The sequence below is a fragment of the Rissa tridactyla genome, chromosome 3, assembly GCF_028500815.1.
Source record: "Rissa tridactyla isolate bRisTri1 chromosome 3, bRisTri1.patW.cur.20221130, whole genome shotgun sequence".
In the NCBI taxonomy this organism is placed as follows: domain Eukaryota; kingdom Metazoa; phylum Chordata; class Aves; order Charadriiformes; family Laridae; genus Rissa; species Rissa tridactyla.
Genome location: NC_071468.1, coordinates 53,499,695 through 53,523,094, shown reverse-complemented (window position 1 = coordinate 53,523,094; position 23,400 = coordinate 53,499,695). Strand labels below are relative to the sequence as shown.

The window sequence follows — 23,400 nt, the reverse complement described above, 5'->3', positions numbered from 1 at the left end:
GAGCTATACCTTTACTTTGAGAAGTTTCTCCCAAGACATGTGCCACCAAGATGCCTGCTCAATTGTGTCCGTAATCTGGGTCCCTCACTTTGAGGTCGCAATTGTTCCACTGCTATTTCTCTAAAATGAAACCCATGTTTAAAAAAAAAAAAAAAAAAAATCCCGTAAGATGCAATGGAGACTCATACACATATGAAGGAAGTTCACTGTTACATACCAAACATCATATTTTGTAAGAGGAGATTTTTTTGCTCTTTTATATTTATGCAATGCCCTGTTACATTTTTAGAAAGAGCAAGGTGTGCCTGGTTGCCAGTTCTCCTTTCTCCTCCTCAGAAAGGGCTGAGATTCGGGGAGGGGTGGGGGGAACGGTCATGGAGCTTCTGCTGCTTTCGGTAGGGAACAAAACCAACATAACAGCAACCCTAAAAGCTAAAGCAGCCCCTCTCACATTTTAACTACTTCCCCCTCAAACCCAGCTATAGGGTTTGCCATGTGAGGGACGAGAAAAAAAAAACCCAACCCATGGAATATGCTACGCACATCTCCATAGGAGTCATGCTGACTTTCAGAATGAAAAGGCAGCTCTCCTTAGAAAGTATGAAGACGTCCATTCTGCAGCTTCTGTTATTAGTATGATAACATATTACCAAGCTACTTTTATCATCTTCTTCCACTCATCCTGTGTGGCATGAGTCTTTGCAACTATAGTAAGATGATGTTTATTTTCAAAAGTCTGTTTAACTGTGACTAGGCAAGTTCATGGGATGGCAAAATTTAAGTTCTTACACAACTGAAGGATAGAAAAACCCCCATACTATTAAGCAATGAACACACGTTTGCAAGGAAGAGAATGATTTCTTCAGTTACTGGAAGTAATTTTTTAAGTGCTTCTAATTCACATTGCAACTTAAAAATAGTTTTAAAGGGTCTCAAGCTGGTACTTCAATAACTCTCAGTTTCTTCCTTGCAGCAGCTGCCTTAAGTCAGGAGAAAAGGTCTACAATTACCTTTTCTTCATGCTTTCACTCTCTTTCCCTGTGCCTCAAATCAGACTAAAGATTTGAATATAAGCTTTGCATATCTACTAATGAAATCATCGAGATCTCTCAGAACTGCCAGAATAAATTTGATTTTTTCTTGCAGTAGAGAATCATCATATAATGTATGAAACTCATTTTTCGTGGTTTTATAGGAAAAATTATGGTAAGTCTATCTCAATATGCAACACATTTGATTTACTGTGGCAACAAATATTAGGAGGACTTTTTTTAGGCAGTGTTTAATCTCCTTTCACCAACTCAGAGTTTAGTCCAGCAGCTTTTAAACTAAACTTTAACAATGCAAGAAACTATTCTGCGCTGCTGATTTGATGTACAACACTCTGCACTTTCATTTTTTCTTATTAAATCTTTTATTCCACTTGTAGACATAAATATGTGCAAAAAAGAAACCAACAAAAAAAAAAGTACGTTTTTTATCAAAAGCATTGGTGAGCGCTAAGAATATGCAGATGAAATGAAATACGTATTTTATTCTTCATTGATTTATGCCCGTATGCTGACCCTCGGAGGTTTACGGTATTTCTCTACAAATGCACAGTTCCGTTGCCCGGAATGGCAGTACCTAACGAGTAAACGACTTTGTCTTCTGGAGTAGCACCAAAGCTACTGGTAATGCTGCCAGCTCAACACTCGCCTTTCCCCCACTTCAAGTTTGAACGTTGGGTTGTTGGAGAGGTCTTCAGGCAAGCGTAATACTGATATCATCAGGACAACATTGAATATCAAAATATCTTCTATTTTAGAAGATCGGTGTTCCTCACTCTTCCATGTTACCACAGACAGGTGCTTCAGCGAAAGAGGCTTTCAGTTTCTGAGAAGAGTTATCCATTTAGCTTCTATTTGTGTAAAACACCCTGCCTAGCAAAGAAGTATTTCCCACTAGGACGTGGAAACTTGGAAGTTGAATTTATTGTGCTGTTTTGTTATATCAAAATAAATAGTAAGAAATGTATGGGTGTTTTTTCACATACAAAATTCGTGCGCAAAAGATCAGAAGGGAAACGTTTCATTGCGATTGGTGCAGGAAGATGGCTACGCGCATCTCCCGAGGAAAACTCCCAAATGCAAAATATTTGAAATGTTTAAATATATTTATTAAAATAGGTACAAATAGGATCAGAGTTTTTTTAAAAAAGTCACTAACTTCTGAAAAAATGTCCTGCATTAATTCAAAGGATAGCATTAGGTCACAGCATATCAGGAAGCCACCTAGAAATATTATAGTTGGAAAACCTCCAGAAGCAGGAGCTATAATCACTCCCCAGGCCTTCCAAATACACGCTTCACTGACAGTGCTCAGTGGTTTCCAGGGCTGCAAATTTTCTATTCCCTCCTCGTATTCCAAACCCATTGTGGGCAGACTCCCCTTACACAAAAGGAGATATTACTTTTAAGCGTGAAAAGAGCACTGAAATGACATTAAAATGTTTTCTTTCTTCTTCAGGTGTACTGAAGAAATAGGTCTATTTTCTTTCCCAGGTGGAGATTTCCTCACAATGGGAGAAAAGCCTTGGGTTTTGTACACTAGTAAAATGGAATGTTAATAAATTTAATCCTTCATGTTATTTAAAATATATATTAAAAAATCCATATTAAATCAATGCTTGTAAAAAAATAAAAATCTATTGACAGGATAATCCTTCCACTAAAACTGCTTGTGTGCATGTGCCAGCACAGGAGACCCTAAAATGCTTTCTTTACCCCCCAACTGTTTTCTTCTTACGGGTGCTTCTGCAGAAGGCCATCTTTTCTGGCTGCAGTGTTAATTGGCAGAAAAATGTATTAGAAGCATAAAAGCATGGCAGTTTTGAAATGAAGAGTATACAGAGTGGCTGACCTCAAAAGCCAGTGAGATGCCTCAGTGTCGCAGTGTTTCTAGCCACCTTGACAAAGTTGCGGGTACTCAAAATGGAGAAAAGCAGTCACTTGCACACAAATGGAGCAAAATGTGCATATTATAATTTAAGGTGCAGTTACTTCTGTTAAGATTCGTGACAGATGGAAATCAAGTTGAAACAGAAAGTTCTGTGTCCTGCTCCTGCTAACAGGCTCAGTATTTTGTCAAATGAACAGAGCAAAAATCTGTTCAAGTATTTGCATCAAGCAGGCTCCAAACTAGTTAAGATTGAAACCTCCTGATTCTGTGGTGTATTGTGTCACTCCAGGCAGCAAGGCTGCACCGCCTGCAGACTCACTGTGACAAAGAAGAATAAAGTTACTTCTTCAAATTTCTCATCTTCCCTAGGCTGAGTTATCAGCCCATCATTCATTCCTCTCTCTTGCTTATCTGAAACAAGTATTGCAGGGTTTTTCTTGCACCTCTAGTTACAGCAACAGAGTACATTTCAATTAGAAATAGATTAAAAATAGTTTTATCAACATTTCTAGCAGCTCTCAAATAGAACAGCCTTCAGCACATATTGGAAAAAGGCAATGAACAGAACTGACTGCAAAATAGCCCCCCCCTTTTCTAGGGGTTGCCATTACAGAAAAGTCACTGGAAAGAGTGCCTCGTTCTGAAGACGTTTGAGTCGGTCTGGGGTAGCTTCAGTGGGATAGTCACCTTCTGCAACAGGATAAGCAGCAGCAGAGGATTGTTCTGAGGGGGTGTTTTCTTCTGTATTCCAAAGCTTTTTTCACTTGCTCTTTAGCGTCTCCTACATAGTCCTCAACATTTTGCATATTTATCTCAATGACGTTGAAGGTGTCCGCCTGTTCCTCCACTAGCAGGCCCACCTGCAGAAAGAGCTCATGGACTTCCTTAATGCGACCTTCTAACTTCACCAGCTCCTTATGACGTGTCTCTATCTCATTCAAGGCTGAGCGAGCCCCCTTAACATCCGCCAAGAGATTCTCAGAGAAGACGTCCCACCTGCCTTGCTCAATCATCTCCTCAATCTGGTTGCCAGAAACATCTTTGCCCATGATCTCTAGCTGCCGCTGAATTCGAATCTTGCAGTTCTCCCGTTGGTTCATCTCTGTTGCATTGTATTCAAACATAGCTTCCTGAAAGGCGTGCATGAGGTCAACGTAGTGGTTCTTCGCTACCCTGGCAATGACAGACATTGCACCGTATTTTGTTATTGCATCTTCGCTGAAATCTCTCATTATCTGGAGTTTCCTATGGATGCTTTCTCCGCGGGCCTTGATGTCTCTGGCAATACAATTAGTATCTCGTTTGATGCTACTAATACGGCGCATGGAAGTAAGGAAGCGGGTGTTTTGCTTTCTGAGCCGCTTGACATCCTCTTTTAGGTGGTCGTTTTCTGTCCGGATGTTCTGTATGTCTTTATGAAGAATTTCCAAGGCATAATCAGTCTCATAAAGGAGAACATCGCGGGGTGAATTTTCATCATCCTCACTATCAGAAAACTGTTGGTTGTGTAACCTGGCAAATTCGCGCAGCTCGTTTAGCCGGTCTTTCATCCTGCCTGTAAAACAGGAGGAAGAAGTTTAAAGTAAATAAAATATGGGTATACAAGGGTTGAAAGTTCATAACTAGTAACTACATCATAGGTAACTACATCAAAGACAACCCAAAATATCAGATTTTAAATTTGTTCACAGTATTTTATACGGTGATGGATCTCAGATCCAAAACTCTGGTGCTAGCACACTCTCCTGGAAAGTACAAAGCTTAGAAACCAAAAAAGTGCAAGAGAGAAGACAACAAATCCTGAAGACAAATCCAAAAGAATGATAAGACAATCCCCAACCCCCCAAAATTGCCAGTCTTTCACTTTGAGAAAAAAAATCGAACTTTTGAGCAAATGATAGGAAGCCTTCAGCTATCAGTATGTGTAGACGTGTTAATAACTGAACGCTTCCCACCACTCCTCGCTCGAGAAATCTCCTCTAGATCTTGACTCTTCATTACATCGATGGCCCCAGATGTCACAAGTCCTCTGTCATTCTAAGCTTGCTTTTTCTGTGAGAAGAATAGGAAGCCTCTCAGAAACAGAAATGGCACTTACCAATACAGTTGAGAAATAAAAGTTTCGAGAAATGGTGTGGAAAGTATCAAGATAGAATAAAAAAAAAAAAAAAGGGCAAGTTCAGGGTCTCCAGACGCTGTCATTGACCATAGCGTACCAGGCATCAAGCAAAACAACACAGCAATAGCAGCATTCTGTAAGTAAAAACCTCCACCCTTCTTTTTTGTATGATGGAAACATCCTACTGAAGAAATAAAGTAATGCTGTTCTTACAGATCAGGATCGGTTTTCTGTGTGTTTGCCGCAGATGTAGTTAACTAAAAATTTCATTTAAAAAGCCACAAAATGAGTAATCTGTACAGACCAGTTATGTGATAACAAAACATATGTCTCCTTTAAATATGTTGTTTACTTCAAACTCTAGACCTAAAGTCTTTGCAGAAAATGAAATCTGAAAGAAAGCTTCAGCAAGAACCCTGCACCAAGTGTTACAGCAAGCAGGAAGCTGAACATTTCCCATCACAAAAGCTGTACTTCACATGACCTCATTTAAATTAATAAAAAAGAGAACCAAGTTAAGAAGCAGCACCAAGCAGGACATCTCCAGATCTCTGAGTCTGGAGAATTCATTTTTGTTTTTCCAGGAATTAAAGTATCTTGACAGCATTTACAAACATGCTATCCATGGTGAATGACACATCCCATCATTGGATCATCAGTTATTCCCAGGCTAAGAAAAGTTGCATGTGTACATACCCAGTGTGAATTAAAACTGCAAGTTTATAATCTGTTTCATGGAATTCCTAGATGTGTTAAAGATGTTAGGGAGGAGATGGAACAATTCCATCACAGACAGAGCCTCTGGGCTCATATAGTTCATTGGGGGTACATACTGGTCTTGAGAAGTGTCCTGATTAAGATTACATTTACACCGAAGCAAAAAAAGTGAATTTCATCTTAAACCAATTCTTTTACAAGCAGTGTAAACCAAGGAAGTCCATTAATATCCTGAGAGAAGAGCTTTCATTCAGGAATCCACACATGTAAGATAATTCTTTGAATTTAAAATATAAGCCACATAGATTCAACACAATCATACAGAGAAAGCTTTAGGAAATGAAAGGTTTTCCACCTCCTCCCTCAGCAATAATAAAATCAAGACTTTCACCTCATACCACAACACCAAGATGAAAAATCCCCATCTGAAAGGGAAAAAAAGAAGAAAAGTGTGGTGCAGTTTAAAAGTCAGGTTTACTTGGCTTTAAAACTGCATGGACAAGTTTATGTAGAGGCACTGAGCCAGTGAGAACATTTACCCTTCCTGTCTGGAAATAGTGGACCATTTTCTAAACAGCGTAGTGGAAAGGGAACAAACAAAGGCATCGAGCAATCTCAGGATTATTTAGATCTCTGCTAATCACTGTTTCTGAGATGCTTTTCACCTGAAATGTCGTGGCTCTGAAAACCAGTCACATTGCTCATCTGACTGCATTCCTGACTCTTACTGGCGTCCCTAGAGCTGATGATCCTCCCGCTTCTAGTATGAACCTCGAACTGCCATGTGTTGGGTCCAGCAGTTTATTCTTTTTGTGTTTAGCATCTACATTTGGAAACAGCAAACAATGTTTTTTTTCATGACTTTGAAATGACAATTCGCAACTGCAAGGTGCCATTCATGTAAACTAAATCGTATGTGTGCCTTTGTTGCCTTTGTGCTCACCATTCCTTGAACTTAAGAAAAGCTAGATTTCATCAGCCTTCCACAGAGAGCAGACTGACAATTGGCTCAACAATAATTACATTTTACTTTTTGTGCTTGATAAGGAAAAAACAAACAGAAAACCACACTGAGTAAGAGCTCCTGCATAATAAACTCATAATTTTGTAAGAATAAATCTACCCTTCTGTCCCCCTAGCCTCAAAAGTGTAACTTGCAATTTGTCCTTCTCACCCACAACTATTTTAAGGTGTTAGATAAAATAAAAACAGGAAGAAATGGAGAAGCAAATACATGGCAATTCACAACATGAAAATACTAATGATGTAATAAGTTCATGTGTATAGTAACTCTGCAGCATCTCTGTAAAAATATTGATTTTTTTTAACACAACATGAAAGGTTAAAAAACGAAGTAATAAAGGAAGAGTAAGGAGCTGTCAAGTGTGGCCTCAGATTGCACCTACACACAGGAACATCATGCAGTTAAACACTGGCCTATCTCGTATCGCTTACACCAAGTCTCTGCCTACAGTCTGCATGTGCTGAATAAAATTTGTACAATGTAAAATTTAATATTCATCATTCAGTTCATGGACAGATATCTCATTTACTGTGTTACTACTGTTAATTTCCTCAGGGATTTCTCCTGTGAAATCTCTGGAAAGCTCCAGAAACTCGTAACAGTTTTTTGAGGGAGGTCAGATCTAACAGCCCCATCCACAGACACAGGTTTCAGCCCAGAATGATTAAGGACAATGCTATCACTCTTGATGAGTTATGATGCCCACCTGAGACACCTGAAGCACAGTTCTTCGTACCTGGTACGTTCAGAAGTCAGCTCCTTCTGACTTTGGTCACTGCTGCAAGCCTCGGGCACTTTGCTGAGTAAGACCACGAAGTACGAAGCTGGACATCAGTGAATGAACACATGGATCGAGGCCACTTGTGAGAAGGTCTTCTCCAACGATACATAAAACATCGCCCACGATCTCTGTGGTCTAGTAGATCCAGTAGAATCCAATTCTAAATGTGAACAGAGGATCGAATTACAGTTGCACTGACAACCTTCAACAAGGGATTTCCCAGTGTCTGAGTGCTTAGCTATAAAAGTCCTACATTATTTCAGACTACACACCAAAACTTACATTCAAGGGGGTCAACATTAGGATCCTCAACTTTGCATTGAGGACCTGCACCCGTCAGGGTAATGGCTCCACAGCTAAAGTGATCACACTTCTGTCCTAACAAATGGCTTCCGTCTCTTCAAGCCTGACTTCACAGTCATGCAAAATCAGGGACTTTTTGACATCTTTCATTCTCCCTGAGTCCTGCCTTTTTCTCTCTGTTTCCAGAGTGCATCACCTGGCCTGCTTCCCACTTCACCTTCATGTTTTCAAGATGTTCTTCCTTATCTACATCCAGTGCCTGGACAGGATGGAGGACAGGAAGAGAACAACTTTCTGCCTGTATTTCAGCATCATATTAGGCCACAAACACCACAAATTGCAGAGGATGTTCAGCTTTATGCCAGAGCATGCTCAATTATTCTGTAGGTTAGCATTTGCAGTATTTGGCCAAAGACATCTGTGAGGTTCAAGAAAATGTTTAGATTTCAGCTTCCGTGAGCACCTTTTGCTCAAGGAACACAGTAAATTTATTTAGGGCATTTGCAAATTGCTGCTTTGAGAGACTCGCAATTTGGCAAAGTTTTAGGAAAACAGCAGGCTCAAATGCAATGCCACCACAGAGTTCTTTCCCCATTTCAAATTCACATTTCAAACAAAGGGGAACCAGATCTTCCCAAGAAAGGACAATAACTTCCAAGCATTCCTTTGATAGCGTCAGGGACAGACACTGAAGAGCTGAAACAAATGAACAAACAAGCACGGGAGAGCAAGGGGGAACAGCCATTTAAAAAATTTCAGTGAAACAGATCAGCATTTAGAAAACTTGACCTTCTTTATCAAATGCTGTTGTCACTCAGGAAAGTTTGCATCTACATACAAGTTCACAACATTGTTTGTAATTAAAACAACAATATATTAATACCTAGTACATTACTAGTTGTTAAGGATAGCCTCAGCACTCATTCTTTAAAATGAGCGGCAATCTCTCCCTTAATAGAGGGCCTGGTGCAGCAGTAGAAGTTGGTCTTTCTGGCCAGAAAGGAACTCAGCAGAAAAGGTCCTTGGGGCGTGGGTGGGCATCAAGTTGAACATGAGTCAGCAATGCGCCCTTGTGGCAAAGGAGGCCAACAGCATCCCAGGCTGGAGTAGCAAAAGTGGTCAGGGGAAGTGATCCCTCAGCATCCACATCTGGAGTGCTGTGTTGTGCTGGGGTTCCTGAGCGCAAGAGACATGGACACACTGGGGTGAGTCCAGGGGAGGCCACCAAGATGGTCAGAGGTGCACCTGACTTATGAGGAGAGCCTGAGAGAGCTGGGAGTGTTCAGCCGGGAAACAGGAAGCTCAAGGGAGATCTTGTTGCTGTCACCAACAGCCTAATGCAAGGGTGGACCATTCATGTTGGACCATTCTTGTGCTGTACAGCAACAGCACAAGAGGCAACAGACCCAAGTGGGAACAAGGGAAATGCCAGCCAGATAGTAGAGGGGGAAAAAACCCCAAAACCTTCAAAAACATTGGAAAAGGTGCACAGAGAAGTTTGGAATCTGCATCCTTGGAGATATTCAAAACTTGACTGGACATGGTCCTCAGCAACCTGCATCACCTGTGTGTGGTTTCAGGGGGGCTGGATTAGATGACCTCGAAAGGTCCAGTCTAAATGGTTCTAATGGACCAGCCTTTGGTCAAAAGTTTGCTAATTTGAACGTGAGTTCAAATAAGTATATTCAACTCCTTGCACTGGTTTATTTAGGATACATCTAACACATTAGAATATCAAGACACCAACTACTCTGTACTCTGGAGTAATGGCCCAAAGAGTATAAACACCTTAATTCTAAGAGTGTGTGTTTTAATAGATTAGATTAGCTGTCAGTTTTATTTTCTTTTAAAATACTGTGTATATTCAAACTGGAATGTGTACTTCCATGTTTGTATTTTTGGGCTAGAGAAATCTGGCCTTCTAAAAATCAAGTTCCTTCTGCAGTCCATCACAGTGTGTACATCTGAACACACACTCACACGCAGATTAAATACAGGCCAGGTAATGACTGCAGAGGTTACAACTTTGAAGTCAGGTATCTACCAAGTACAGTCAGCTGAGGACACGTTCAGTATTCATCTCTTCATGTTAGCATGCTACTTCTTGGTATTAATCACCACTATGACTAGCTTTCTCATGATGCACGAGGAAGACGCCAGCTGTCCTGTTGCAGTGAGACTGTGGCCCCACACAACTCTGCACAACGTGGTATTTCAGACAGGAAAGGAAATCCACTCTGAAAATCAAAAACCGTGCATACACGTGAAGCCCCTTTCCATTAGCCCCCTATACATACAAATAGGAGTCCTGAACTACTGTAACATTTGCAGTAAGAAGCCATTTGCAGTAATAGAATTCCGCTGTAAGAGCATGCTGTGCATACATTTCCATTGCTGCACTAATACTCTGCAGCCTGTTATTTAAGTAGAAATAATTAAGAAAGGACGAAAAGTTATTTCTGTAGAAACAAACGAGTTGCACACATATAATTGTTTCAACTTTAACATTTGTACATCCACATCACTGAGTTTGGGGACAAATGGTGAAATAAAGCAGCAGTTACAGCACAGCATCTATATTTCACCACCAGCAGCTGGGAAGGAAGCCAGTGTACATTTTTTCTTTTTACAGCATTCATAAAAGGCAGACGTTAGTTAATACCAGCTTGTGGATTACCAAAAGTCTACCCAGTAATCTCTTCAGCCTTGAGTAGGACCTTACAAGATGAAGCTTTTATTTCAGTTGAAGTGGCTTATTGGAGGAACAACAGATATTTCAAAACAAACCAGTTAAAAACCATTTCTATCAGTGGTTCTTCTCTCCCTCAGAAGGTAAAAGTCCTTTTCTGCTCTACTACAAAAAGTCCTTCTGTGCTCCACTACAATCCCAGGTCGCTCATCCCATCTCTGAATGGCATCTGCTCTTGGTTGCATGACACATGACAGATGTGACCCAAGAAACAAGCAGCGAACAATTAGGGAAGAACCTGCTCCTAGGCAGAATTACTTCATAGCCAAGTGTGTGTCAGCACATTCCAGTAACTTCCCAGGCTGCTTGTGGAGGATGCAGTATCGATGGAAATCCACTCAGACTGGCTGAACTGAACACACTCAATTACAAGGCAAATAGTGTGCTGCCGTTGCACAATCTGCATTTTGTATAGGAAAAAGATGTGTTGAATGCAGCTGAAGCCTTTAATTTAAGAGCTGGAGTCTCAGATTTAGTCATAATTTTCTACTGTTTCTGTTTGGGAAACAACTGTCATAGAGCAGATTTAATCATTTGGCCTGGTAGCTTTTCCAATAATAGATTTGACAATATTAACTTGGAAAACAGACTATTGTTTACAATAGATTTTCCTCTTTCCAAAAGAACTTCTAATTGACTCACAGCAGGTGGCTACTCATCTTTTCAGACCAAATTCTGTCTCCCCAAACACGTCACAGAATCACAGAATGGTAGGGGTTGGAAGGGACTTCTGGAGATCATCTAGTCCAATCCCCCTGCCAGAGCAGGGTCACCCAGAGTAGGTTGCACAGGAATGAGTCCAGGCAGGTTTTGAATGTCTCCAGAGAAGGAGACTCCACCACCTCTCTGGGCAGCCCGTTCCAGTGCTTTGCCACCCTCAAAGTAAAGTTCCTCCTCATGTTTAGATGGAACTTCCTATGTTCAAGTTTGTGCCCATCACCTCTTGTCCTCTCACTGGGCACCACTGAAAAAAGGCTGGCCCCATCCTCCCGACACACACCCTTTAAGTATTTATAAGCGTTGATAAGATCCCCCGTCAGTCTTCTTTTTTCCAGACTGAAAATACCCAAGTCCCTCAGCCTTTCTTCCTAAGAGAGGTGTTCCAGTCCCCTAATCATCACGTCCATCACTGATGGAACAGCAGGCTTGAATTTCTCAAATGGCTCCTCTTTTTTCTTGCTTCTCATCTATAAGAGCTTGAGGAAACACCAAAAATCATAATCTAATGATTAGGACAGTTTGCCTTCTGGAGCTGTTTTAAGATCACGACCGTATATTCTGCTCCAGTATTAACAGCTATGACAGAGATCAGCATTTCAAAATCTTTTTGTAGCCTCACTGAAAGGAACTTATCTTCTCCGGAGTTTCTTGGATTGGGCAATATTTAAAAATAGGCAAAATGTATTCAGGACTGACGGTACATTGGTTAACACAAAGCGGCGGTTATGAAGCTACAGAAATCCAGCAAGAAGCTGCAAATGCACCTGCAGACTATTAGACACTACCTGCTTCATATTGTAGTCAAAGGCTGTGTACAGCAAAACACCTCCTTTATGCTTTCAGTCACCCTAGTGAGAAGTGTACACAGTTACAAATGTCTCAGGGCAGGGTTTTCTTTCCAAAAGCTTGTATGAAACGTCAACTTCTCTGTTTGTACCAGAACAAGTGATTTACTACAAGCTGATAGATGCAGAGATCTAGGGATGGCTCTATTCTTTGCAGGCTATTTCTGCAGTTGTCAGAATCTCCCAGTCTCCAGTGGTTCCTCTCCTACCATAAAGGCTAAGAAAGGCACAGGGGAGAAAATTAACATTCAAATAGTTTGTTGCCTCTAACTCGAAGTAATGAGGCACTAATTGCCTGAACACTGATCGCTTTGGAGGTTCTTCTTTGCCTCATCCCGGTTTCTTTACCAGTATTCAATCTCTTCAACATGAAGTAACTCTCAATTTTTGTACAACACCATGTTACAAATTCAAGGATCTAGGGTGCATCTCATACTTCTCAGAGCTATTCAATAGGTTAACCATCCTTGCGTTTTCCATCCACAAGTTATCAGGCTTTCTAGCTTTCAGTATCAAAACTAGAGGAAACCGCTAGCATGCATTAAATGCACGCATAATATGCATTGCATTTTCACATGTTTATGATGAGACTGACAAAAAACATCTGGAGTTTTAACTTGTTACTAAACAGTAGCACATGCTAAGTAAACATTATTCCTGCATTGGAGAGGACAGCCTGTAGCGTACAGGTTGACTGCTGCTATTTACTGACTTGTCTAAATTTTCACTGGAGAGCTGTGGGTCACCGCTGACAAATTTTCAATCCTGGATAGGCAACAAAACAGATTCTCAGTATCTCCTCTTGACATTTGTCTCACAAGTCACACTAATGAGCCATTGTAACTAGATTATTTTTTTTTTGTACGGCTGTGAGGGCCTGTACCCAGGCTTTAAAAAAATACGTTTCTCCATCTTCACTACATGGACCATTGAAAAGTGTTAGTCTTCACGTGCTTTGTTTGAACCCCCTCCCAAAATTGGGACCTCTCCAGCAGTCGCCATGTTTCTGTATTTAAATAGAAGTTAAGGACAGGAAAGTGTAATGCTCACCGTAAGTTTAGCCAGCTCCTTTTCCTAAGGATGCTAGAAAAGGAATATATAGTTAGCAACTGCAGGGTTTGAAAACTTGCTAAATCCTTGTAATCCTTGAGACCCGTGAGTTGACTCCGATCAGTTTTAACATACACAGTTTGCTAAAAGCAGAGCGCCATTACAAAGAGTAGACGACCATGCACAGGATTGTGTTTTACCCCAGGGGGAGAAAAACAATCCCACCACCGCTCTCCATTCAGTGCTTTTCCACACATGCAGCGCGCTGCCGGCTGACCACTGCAGCGTGCCCGTCCTGCCCCAGGCAAAACAAAGTCTTCAGGCAAAATTGGCCTGGATGGAGACGAGGGGAGCATGAACTGTACCTCCACAGGCTTGGCAAATAGCTAAGACAGAGCCCTACCACCAGCATAAACAGTGAGACAGCCACCCATGCATTCCTTCGCAGTTACTACAGCTTGGCATCCTCATGAGTCACTGCCCAAGGAAATCAGGCGACGGACGCACTCACATGCAGCACTGTCGCTACAGTGCCATAAGTATATACATTATCTAATTAATCACCTCAGCTTCCATGAAACACATTGGCTCAGCGAAATAGCTACGTACATACCACATTTATATAACTACTATTCCTACCACACAGTGGTATTTATAAGCGATTAAGACATTATGTTGGCATCTGAGCAGAAATACGAGGTTGCATGTGATCATCAGTCAGAAGCAACATGTTCTTACAGACATTTTTAAATTAGCACAACAGCATTACTTTTTAAATTATACATATATTTAAAGCTTGTAATGAAGTATTACAATCTGAGATCAAGTACTCTTAGCTTTAAAAAAAATCACTTAAAGATTGTATACAGGGTGTTTTATTGGTATTTGTTCATGTGGGACAGTACACATGAGGCTCAGTTCTGGATCCTACTACAAAATTTACACAACTGTAACTGGACCAAAATAGTTTCAATCAGGAAACAAGCCCCACAGCCACACGTGCATACCCACAGCCTCAGCCCCGGGACACGCCTGGCACTGGCAGACTTTATGGCAATTACTGTACACTATTTAGCAGCCCATGGGTGTTTACAGGCCTCTTCAAACCAGTGAAGCTGAGACAAGATATAGATGTAATTAGGCATACACTGGCCAGTGGCACTTAGAGAATCTGTTCCTGACTGGGCATATCCAAAGCTCAAGCCAGCTTTATTCTCCCTTTCAAAAATAAGTGATTTGTCACTTACACAAATACGGCACAGAGGAAAGACACAGCAGGAAAAGCTGATGTGTTCAGAACTTCCTTGGCTTTTGTCAACATAGGTTTGTCAAGAATAATCTTGGCAATTAATGGGTTAACTGTCATTAGTAGATAAAGCAAACACTGCACACATGATAAGCCTTCGGAAGCCAAGATACATGACATCATTCTGTCTGTGATAAACTACAAAAATAGGGTCTAGATGAGACATGCCATACACTTTGTGTGATAGGCCAGATGAGATATCAAGACGCTCGACACAATCAGCAAAAGCCATCAGAACAGATGTAGAAACTCAACAGCATTGCTTCCCCTCAGGCGGAGCCCCCCTGCTCCCCAAGATGGGGCTCCCAGGAGCCAGCCCTGGGCAGGAGCAGTGTTCCCGCTCCCTGGGAATGATGTTCCTCACCAGACATGCCTCATGTCAGGGACACGTCTTGGGGGGAAACCCAAAATGTAACGGGGAGAAGCCAAGTGGCTTCTCTGCAAAACTGCATAAAAGTGGTAACCCCACATTTGGTGCTGAGATGAGTTTATCGCATCAAATTAACATCGCCTCAGTAATTTTTGCACTGTGCTTTTGTCATCCCTGCACTACAGGGATGGCCAAACAGTCAAAGAAAATTGATGGGCCAGATAAAAGATAATGGAAAGTGTATCTGGTCCAGCACCTGCATATTTGACTCAGCAGTTGCCTTTTCACCATCAGAACTCGTTTGGAATATGCCAACATTATGATGGATTTCTGTGACACTAGAAGGTTATCCCTATTTTCCATTAGCAACTTGGAGAGTGGAACCAAACAGGAGCCTGTACAGTCTCCAGGTGATGCTGAACTGGAAGGGGGTGGAAGAGAGCGTGTGGTGGCAGAAGGGAGGAGAAAAGATGAGAATTTAAGACGATCTTGGCAAGCAAGAAAAGTGCTAACGAAAATGAAAGGACATTCAATAGAGACGAGCCTGGTATGGTACATTTAGAAGAAATCATCTGCACAGAAGGAAAGTAGGGAATACCTAGTTTGGTAGCAGGAAGGATCAGTGGGGTTATAGCAGACTGCAAGCTAAAAACCAAGTTCACAATATAATGGCATTGTACAGAACCTCATGCCTTATATGAGAGATGGCATGGGAAGGACTGGTTTTACTCTGCTTGGCATAGGTAAGGCCTCAGTAGGAATAGTACATCCTGCACCAATTACCAAACTTAGAAAGTCACAGGATAACGGACAGTGTTTCCAATATACAACCCCGGAGGAAGAGGAGTTGAGGGAATTATGTTTAATTCATGCAGCAGATCAGGCAGAGAGACACAGTGCTCTAATGTATAAAAGGAGTTTATAAAAAGAGAAATGATCAGCTTGTTCCCTATGTTGACATTGGAAACGCATGAAGTAATCCATTCATTTCACACATGAGAGGTATGTTGAACTAGCTGCGACTAGCTGAAAACTGGGCCATTTTCCTGCAGGAACACTATGGGACCCTCTTCATAGAGGGCAGCGAGAGGCTACAGAAACCTCTCTCAGGTCTGGCTTCGGTGCACTGCTACAACGCACTAAAAGGACTAGGTAATGTCTTACAGTCCCCCCATGGCCCTGCAATGCCTTCGCTCCCAGCCTCATGGCGTGTCCAGCGCAGCGTGGGTGCTAGCACAGGTGAGCCTGGGGAGCAATTCGGGTGACCCTTTTCACCCAGCAGATTCCCTTACCTATTATTTCTGCACCAGCAACAACTAGAATTTCTCCTTTTGGAGGAGATCTTGGTTACTGTTCCAGTATAATGCAAGGTGTTAGACATGAAGCCTAACCCCACAGCACAAGAAATCTCCAAGACTGATAAAATATGCCCTTGTGTTCCTTAACACCATGTTTATCTGCAGTGCCCCGAAGATACTGTTATCACTTTATACCTATTTTAATGTCTCAAGAAATCTTATGTACCGTGCTTAATTTCTTCATCTCTTATGACAACAGAGTTTAACCTGCAGTTTTAGTCTCAGCCAAAACACCAGATATATTTGCCATATGACTTAACATGCAATTTCAGTTTCAGAGCAGTGGTCATACAAGGAAGCCAGTGAAAAAAAATGAGGTGAGAAAGAGATCATCAGAGGTGCTGGGCACTTAAACCATCCTTTCTTAAGGATGACCTTTAGTCTGTCTGTTAGAACTTTGGTCTGTTTTGAATAAAAAAAAAGTTATGCTCATCTTGCAGTCTCACCACTTCCATATAAAACTATTTAAATAGCAAGTAACACCACTGGCAGGAAAGTGGCATCCTTCAAATTGTATTCTCATCTTAAAAAGCCATATAGTGCCATTTTGATCCCTGACAGCTTAAAAAAAAAAAAACAAAACAGTTCCTAAAATACCATCTATAGAACAGGAACAAGAAGCATGAATGTCCGTTTTAGGCCAGTGTTATTCTTCTAGTCATTTCCTTTCCTGGTATCACACAGTTACACACATTTATCTCACACATACACCAGTACTAATTCTTCTTGGCAGGAAAGGAAACAAATATCAATTAATAGGAAGCAATCAAAGAACACTAACTTTTGCACCCACTCACAGCTCTGGCCATGCTGATGCTCAAGAAAGAAGTAAAAGCTATGATATTTTGCATAGAAACCCAATTTTCTACGAAATCTGCTCCGGAGCTATTCATAACTACATATGAGCGTCTTCATACCTGCAGATGAGCACCATGAATGAAATGTTACTACTCGTTAAGCCAGCCAGACAAGGCGGGTAGAAATTCAGACACCTGCTGGGACTGGACGAGGAGACTCATATTTGAAAGCGCTTCTGGCTTTCCCTCACCCTGTGAAAACCCCTTTTGCGGGACCGGAGCTACCCGAAGGCAGCTCCGCACCCAAAAGCCCGGTCTCCATCCGCGGCCGTCCCTTCTGCCTCCGGGCTTCAGGCTTCCCCTCTCGACTCAAACCGGGCAGTTTCGTTTACTCTCAGACAAAACCGAGGTGCGAAGCGCTCCCAGAGCCCCGCGGCCCCTCCCGCCCCGCCGGCTGGGCTGGCCGGCGCTGCGAGCACCGGACACGGACCGGGACTCCCCCCGACAGCAGGGGATGGGGCGGGCTGACCGCCGCCGCCGCACCCCGAGCCCTGGCCCGCCCCAAGGCCGCCCTCCGTCCCGCAGCAGCTCCGGGCCGGCTGGGCGCCGGGGGACCCCGGCTGATGCTGAGCGCGGCTCGGGCATACGGCGGAGATCCCGTCCCGGCAGCCGACGGGGTGAAGGAGCCCATCCCGGCCGGTTCCCCGAGGAAAGCGCCGTCTCGTCCTCCCCCATCCTGACAGGTACTCACCCCGGGTAGGGCAGCCCGTCCCGGCCCGGCCGGTCCCGTCCCGTCCCGCTGCCCCCGAAGTGCCGCTGCCGCCGCAGCACCCGCGCCGTCGAGGCCGGCGCTTGTCCCCGACGAGTGCCCCGCCCCCGCCGCCCGCCTCGCCCGCCTATTGGCTGAGAGAGAAGGAGTTTATTTGCATAGCAGCGCCCCGCCCCCGGCGGGCTGTCAATCACGGCCGTCGTTGCGGGGTGCGGATGGAGGGGCGGCCGCGCCGTGACCCCTTCCTCCTCCTCCTCCTCCTCCTCCTCCGTCCCCTCGGGGCGGCGCTCGGCTCGCACCACTCCCTAGCGGGGGGAAAGTCCGCCCCGTGGGTGCTGGGAAGCGTGGGTGGGCTGAGGTTGCCCTTTCCGTTGCCGCCATCCCCGTGGACGCCCCTGCCTTTTCCCGCCGGGGAAGCGGGGGCTTTCCGACCCCCGCCGCCTGGCTGGGGGGTGAGGGGGCGGTTTGGGGGCGCGGTGAGGCCCGGGACGGACAGGGAGCTAAAACCGAGGGGACGTACGGGCGGCTGGGGAGGGAGCTTGGGCCAGGCGTCGCCCTGAGCGGGGCACGACCCGGTCCCGTCCCCCCACCTCTTCCCGTCCCCCCCACCGCTGCTTGATGGAGCAACGTCCGTCCCGTCCCGGTGGCTTGAGCCGTGCGTGATGAAATAGGGCGTCGAAGGAGCTTCTGGGAACGTAATTCAACCAAATTGCTGCCGCTGCTCGGTGTGGGCGAGAGAGGGGGCGCTTCTGGCATGGGGCTTCAGGGTGAGAGTCAAATTTAGCCCGTGTTTGGGTGGTGACTTTGAGAACTTTGACCATTCCTGGAAAAAAACTACCTTCCCCACCATTCTAACTTTAAAACAAACAAACAAACAAACAAAAAACCCAACAAACCAACACGCTAAATCTTCCCCCCCAAAAAACAACAACAAAACTTCATCACAATTTTTAATACACACTAATAATACGCACTAATAAGCCACACAAGTAGCTATAGAGCCAAGTCTTGTTCAAGTCTTTCTGAGACAGGAAGTTTTTTGCTTTTCTCGAACATCTTGGACATTTGTTTGGGTGTACTTTTTGCTCCCTTTCACCACAAAAATTGAAGAGAATTCGAATCAGGAAATTTTAAAAGATAGAAGTTACTTTTTTGTTGGTGCCAGGTAGGAGATGAAAGAGCAACTGTGCTTTCCTGAGCCATTGCCAGTTACAATAAGGCTCCAAAATGTCTCTTACATTGTGTCCCTGGGCATGCCGAGAGAAAATTCTGTCACAATGTAGACAGTTGCGGAGACGTAGGAAGCTTCCTCCTTATTTTCTACGCTGCTGTTGTGTCAGGAAAAAAACTTAAGCAATAGTTGAATACTTGAGGTTTTACGGTTAACAGTCAGTTAAAAATATATCTGACAGAGTGTCTCTTTCTCCTTGAAAAATCCAAGACTGTACTGCAGGGTTCCTCCATGTGAAGTCTTTGCTGGGATTTTTCTCTTAGACCTTGATACTGGAGCTGAATTTAGGTGGGTGGGTCCCATCGATCCTCTAAAACTACCTGAAGGCATTGAATTATGAGTGGGGTTTCTCTTCTTTTCCAAGCTGTTGCTTCGTGAGACCAGCTGCAGTGTCCCCAACGCCCGCGTGGGCAGGTGGCTTTTTCTTTGCCACTGGACCGCAGACAGCAAACAGGCCTTTAGTGTTGCTAATGCAAGCGGAGCTGAAAATAAAGCTGCATGTTAATGTTAACTTCACGGGTAATCAAAGATAAGTTCTGCTTTGTATGGCCTGGAACAACAATTACAAATTGACCTGCTGTTGTTGTCGCGCTGGCAAGGCTATTGGGTGCATAGATTGATGTGTCTGACAACCCAATCAAGAGCAAAATGCTCATCTAGAAACATCTGGTATCAGCCCTGTAATTTGTGAGGAGGGTATGGAAGACCAAATAGATGAGTTGCAAGTCTCCTCCGCTTTGAGAGAGACTTTATTTACAATTTCAGTAGCTGAGTAGCAGGCAAGGTAGCAACGTTATTAAATTATTAACCTTCTAAGAAAAGAAATGGAGAGCGAGAGGACTTTATTATTTCTATAAATTTTGTCACCTAGATTAGACGAGGTTAAAGAAGGTCGAAAACTTTCAGAAACAGCTAGCTAATTAAGCTACATGAAAAGATAGCTAAAAAAAAATTCACCATTGACAAAATAAGGACTGAAGTGCTTGAGCATACTATGCTGCTACATCCTACAAAGGGTGCCCATTTGCACGGTGTTACGAGAAACAAAACCAGGTAAGTCATATGGAAAGATTGTCATGTCATCATACATACGAAAGACACTTGTTTTGGATTATTATGCTCATTTCAGTCACTTCTGAAATAACGGTGTAGATAGAGAACGAAACTGATTAGACAGAGAAAAGTGATTTGCCCATAAAAGAGATTTAGAATTTTCAGTCTTGTCACTTTATCCTCCCCTGAGTCCTGAGCAGCCTTACATGCAAAGCTACAAAAGTAACAAATTAATTTTTTTTCACTTTGTACTATCTCTGACTATAGGAGAGACATTTAATGAAAAATTATCATTTACCAATGAAAGGAAATACTCCATTTACATAAAGGCAGAATTTGTTAGTGTAGGGATCACTGATGCCAATAATTTTTTCAAAGGAGTTTGGGCAACATCTGGAGGCAGAAAGCCTCCCTTTTAGTTCTTTTTTTCTCTGAAGATTTGGGTTTTTTTCCCTTAAAAGACTTTTAATCCTGACCTAGATATTCGGTGGTGGCTTTGGATGAACCACATTTTATTTCCAGTTTCCTCATCTCTAGAAAGAGGAAGGTTTAATTACTTTCAGTGCTCATAAATGTTTGTGGAAAGTAATATATAAACAAATTGGAGTCTCATGTACGTTAAAATACCTTAGAATCATAGAATCATCTAGGCTGGAAGGGACCTTGCAGATCATTGAGTCCAACCATTAAACTAACACTGACAAAACCACCACTAAACCATGTCCCTAAGCACCACGTCTACACGTCTTTTAAATACCTCCAGGGATGGTGATTCAACCACTTCCCTGGGCAGCCTGTTCCAATGTTTGACAACCCTTTCAGTGAAGAATTTTTTCCTAATACCCATCCTAAACCTCCCCTGGTGCATATTGAGGCCATTTCCTCTTGTCCTATCGTCTGTTACTTGAGAGGAGAGACCGACCCCCACCTCTCACCACCCTCCTTTCAGGTAGTTGTAGAGAGCGATAAGGTCTCCCCTCAGCCCCCTTTTCTCCAGGCTGAACAACCCCAGCTCCCCCAGCTGCTCCTCATAGGACTTGTGCTCTGGGATGAGCACATCCTTGAGGATATCTAGTAGTTCAAGGACAATCCACAGAGCAGATGGACTGTCCATGCCAGGGAGAGCCCTTGTCTCTGCTCCAGTGCCTGATGCTTCTAACCAATCATGGAATAGCCTGATTGAGTTTCATACGAAGCCCAAGAAATCAGAAATTACGTGGATGCAGATTTCTCTTTGTTACTGCTTATCGACATCTCAGGGCACCTGGAAGTTCTGGGGATCTCAATTTTTGGGAAAAGCAGTTTCACCAAGACACTTATATTTACACTTCCAATTCCCTATCCTAATCTGCTATATAGCAATACCCCTATGTTTCTTTCGAGTTTACCCATATGTACATAACAGTTTGCACCCATAACACCTCTACTAATTTCAAGCATGGAGTTCTAGTGTTATTGATCTATAATAACTGACACGTGTGAAACTTTTACCTAAAAATAGAGCAAATTGCAACCAGTCCAGTTCTGTAGTGCAGAGACCACTCTCAGACACATACAAAATCCATGTACCTTTTTCTGGATGTGCAGTACAAACGAGCATCTTTTAAGCTAGAATCAGGTCTGATGTAATCTAGCACACATCGATTCAATGAAATGACTGTTTTGTGTTGTCATAGTTTGAGCTGGGATGGAGTTAAATTTCTTGCTAGCAGCTGGTGTGGGGCTATGTTTCGGATTTGGGATGAGAGCAGTCTTGATAGTGCACTGGTGTTTTCAGTTGTTGCTGGGCAGTCAAGGCCTTTTCTGCTCCTCATATCGCCCTGCCGGAGAGAAGGCTGGGGGTGCACAAGGAGTTGGGAGGGGACACAGCTGGAACAGCTGATCCCAACTGACCAAAGGAATACTCCATACCATATGACGTCATGCTCAGCATATAAAGCTGAGGGAAGAAGGAAGGAGGGGACGTCTGGAGTGATGGCATTTGTCTTCCCCAGTAACAATTAGGCGTGATGGAGCCCTGCTTTCCTGGAGATAGCTGAACACCTGCCTGCCGATGGGAAGTAGTGCTCTACCTATTAAATTGTCTTTATCTCAAGCCACAAATTTTCTCACTTTTACTCTTCTGATTCTTTCCCCCCTCCCAACTGGGGTATGTGAGCAGCTGTGTCATCTTAGTTGTCGGCTGGGGTTAAACCAAGACACATGGTCCTGGACACATAACTTTGTATTAATATCCACTTTTTGCTTTTTAACCTCATGAATCATTAACTTCTCCTGAAATTAAATGTTTTATCAGTTGCCAAGGTGAATGGAGGGAGACAACAAGAGACTGATGCTAGGAATTCTTTCACTATATTCATTTACCAGGGAAACTGAGTCTTCAGCTGCAGTACTTCCACCTTGAGTAAGGTCCATCAAACACTCCTGCTCTGAGTCTTTCACATTTCCTTGTAGCCTCTAACAAAAGCTACTGACATTGTAGAACAAGTCCTTCACTAAACGTTGCTGATGTAAAGAGATCCGCCCTGGTTGCATGAGGAACAGACTGCTGAAAAGAATTCGGAAGCCAAGTGTCTCCACAGCTAGCTAAATCCACCTTAATTCTTTGCTGAAGCCTGTGGAGTTATGTGGATTTATGAGGGATAACATAGTGCTCTACCTATTGAGCCCTGCGGATGTTTTTCTTTTTGCTTTCCTTTTCTCTCCTTCATTACGAAGGAAGAAGGCTGTTAGAAAAGGTGGGAGTGCTGAAAGCTGTACAGATGTAATTGCTGCGGAGTCAGAGTATGCCCTATGCTAGGGCCACCTCTGTTGCTTATTTAGGAAAGGATTTAACATTCTTCTCCAATTATGCCTGAAAGGCATGCAGAGCCAGCCCTGGGTGTAATACCCCTGAATTCCTTGTGAACCACAACTTGGCACCTGTGCACGGCTTTGAAGGTTCATTACCCATACATGAGTTCTTAAAGAGCTGCAAATCTAGTTACGTTTGTATTAAATGCCAGATTGGATGGACGGGAAATAGTCCCGGGACTTCTGTTGATTCAGGAGACGACGGCAGGTGCCAGCATGTTTTATTTAGCTATTAACCAATAAATGAACAAATTCCAAATATTTTCACATAATGGACGTGAACAAGCATAGTTAAGTGGAGCCGATGGAACAATACTGATTTCTGGGAGCTGAAGGCTTGGTTGATTATCAAGTAAGCCACTGGATTTCTCTGCTGCTGTCACAGCTTTTGAATGCAAGAGTACAGACCATATCT

At 43.2% G+C, this 23,400-nt stretch overlaps 1 protein-coding gene across 3 annotated transcripts; it reads right to left on the bottom strand.

Moving 5' to 3' along the window:
• Window positions 1-1,400: 1,400 nt before the first annotated feature.
• STX11 (syntaxin 11) lies at window positions 1,401-17,945 on the bottom strand. Of its 3 annotated transcripts, XM_054196777.1 has the most exons (3): window positions 17,831-17,945; window positions 7,507-7,741; window positions 1,401-4,495 (listed from the first exon to the last, which is right to left on the bottom strand). In XM_054196777.1, exon 3 carries the CDS (start codon window positions 4,488-4,490, stop codon window positions 3,624-3,626), a length of 867 nt encoding a protein of 288 aa, XP_054052752.1. In that variant the 5' UTR covers window positions 4,491-4,495; window positions 7,507-7,741; window positions 17,831-17,945; the 3' UTR covers window positions 1,401-3,623. The 3 variants fall into 3 exon arrangements, with proteins under 3 accessions (XP_054052752.1, XP_054052753.1, XP_054052751.1); XM_054196778.1 differs by lacking the exon at window positions 7,507-7,741 and having other exon boundaries at window positions 17,831-17,915; XM_054196776.1 differs by lacking the exon at window positions 17,831-17,945 and having other exon boundaries at window positions 7,537-7,741.
• Between the last annotated feature and the right edge of the window lie 5,455 nt (window positions 17,946-23,400).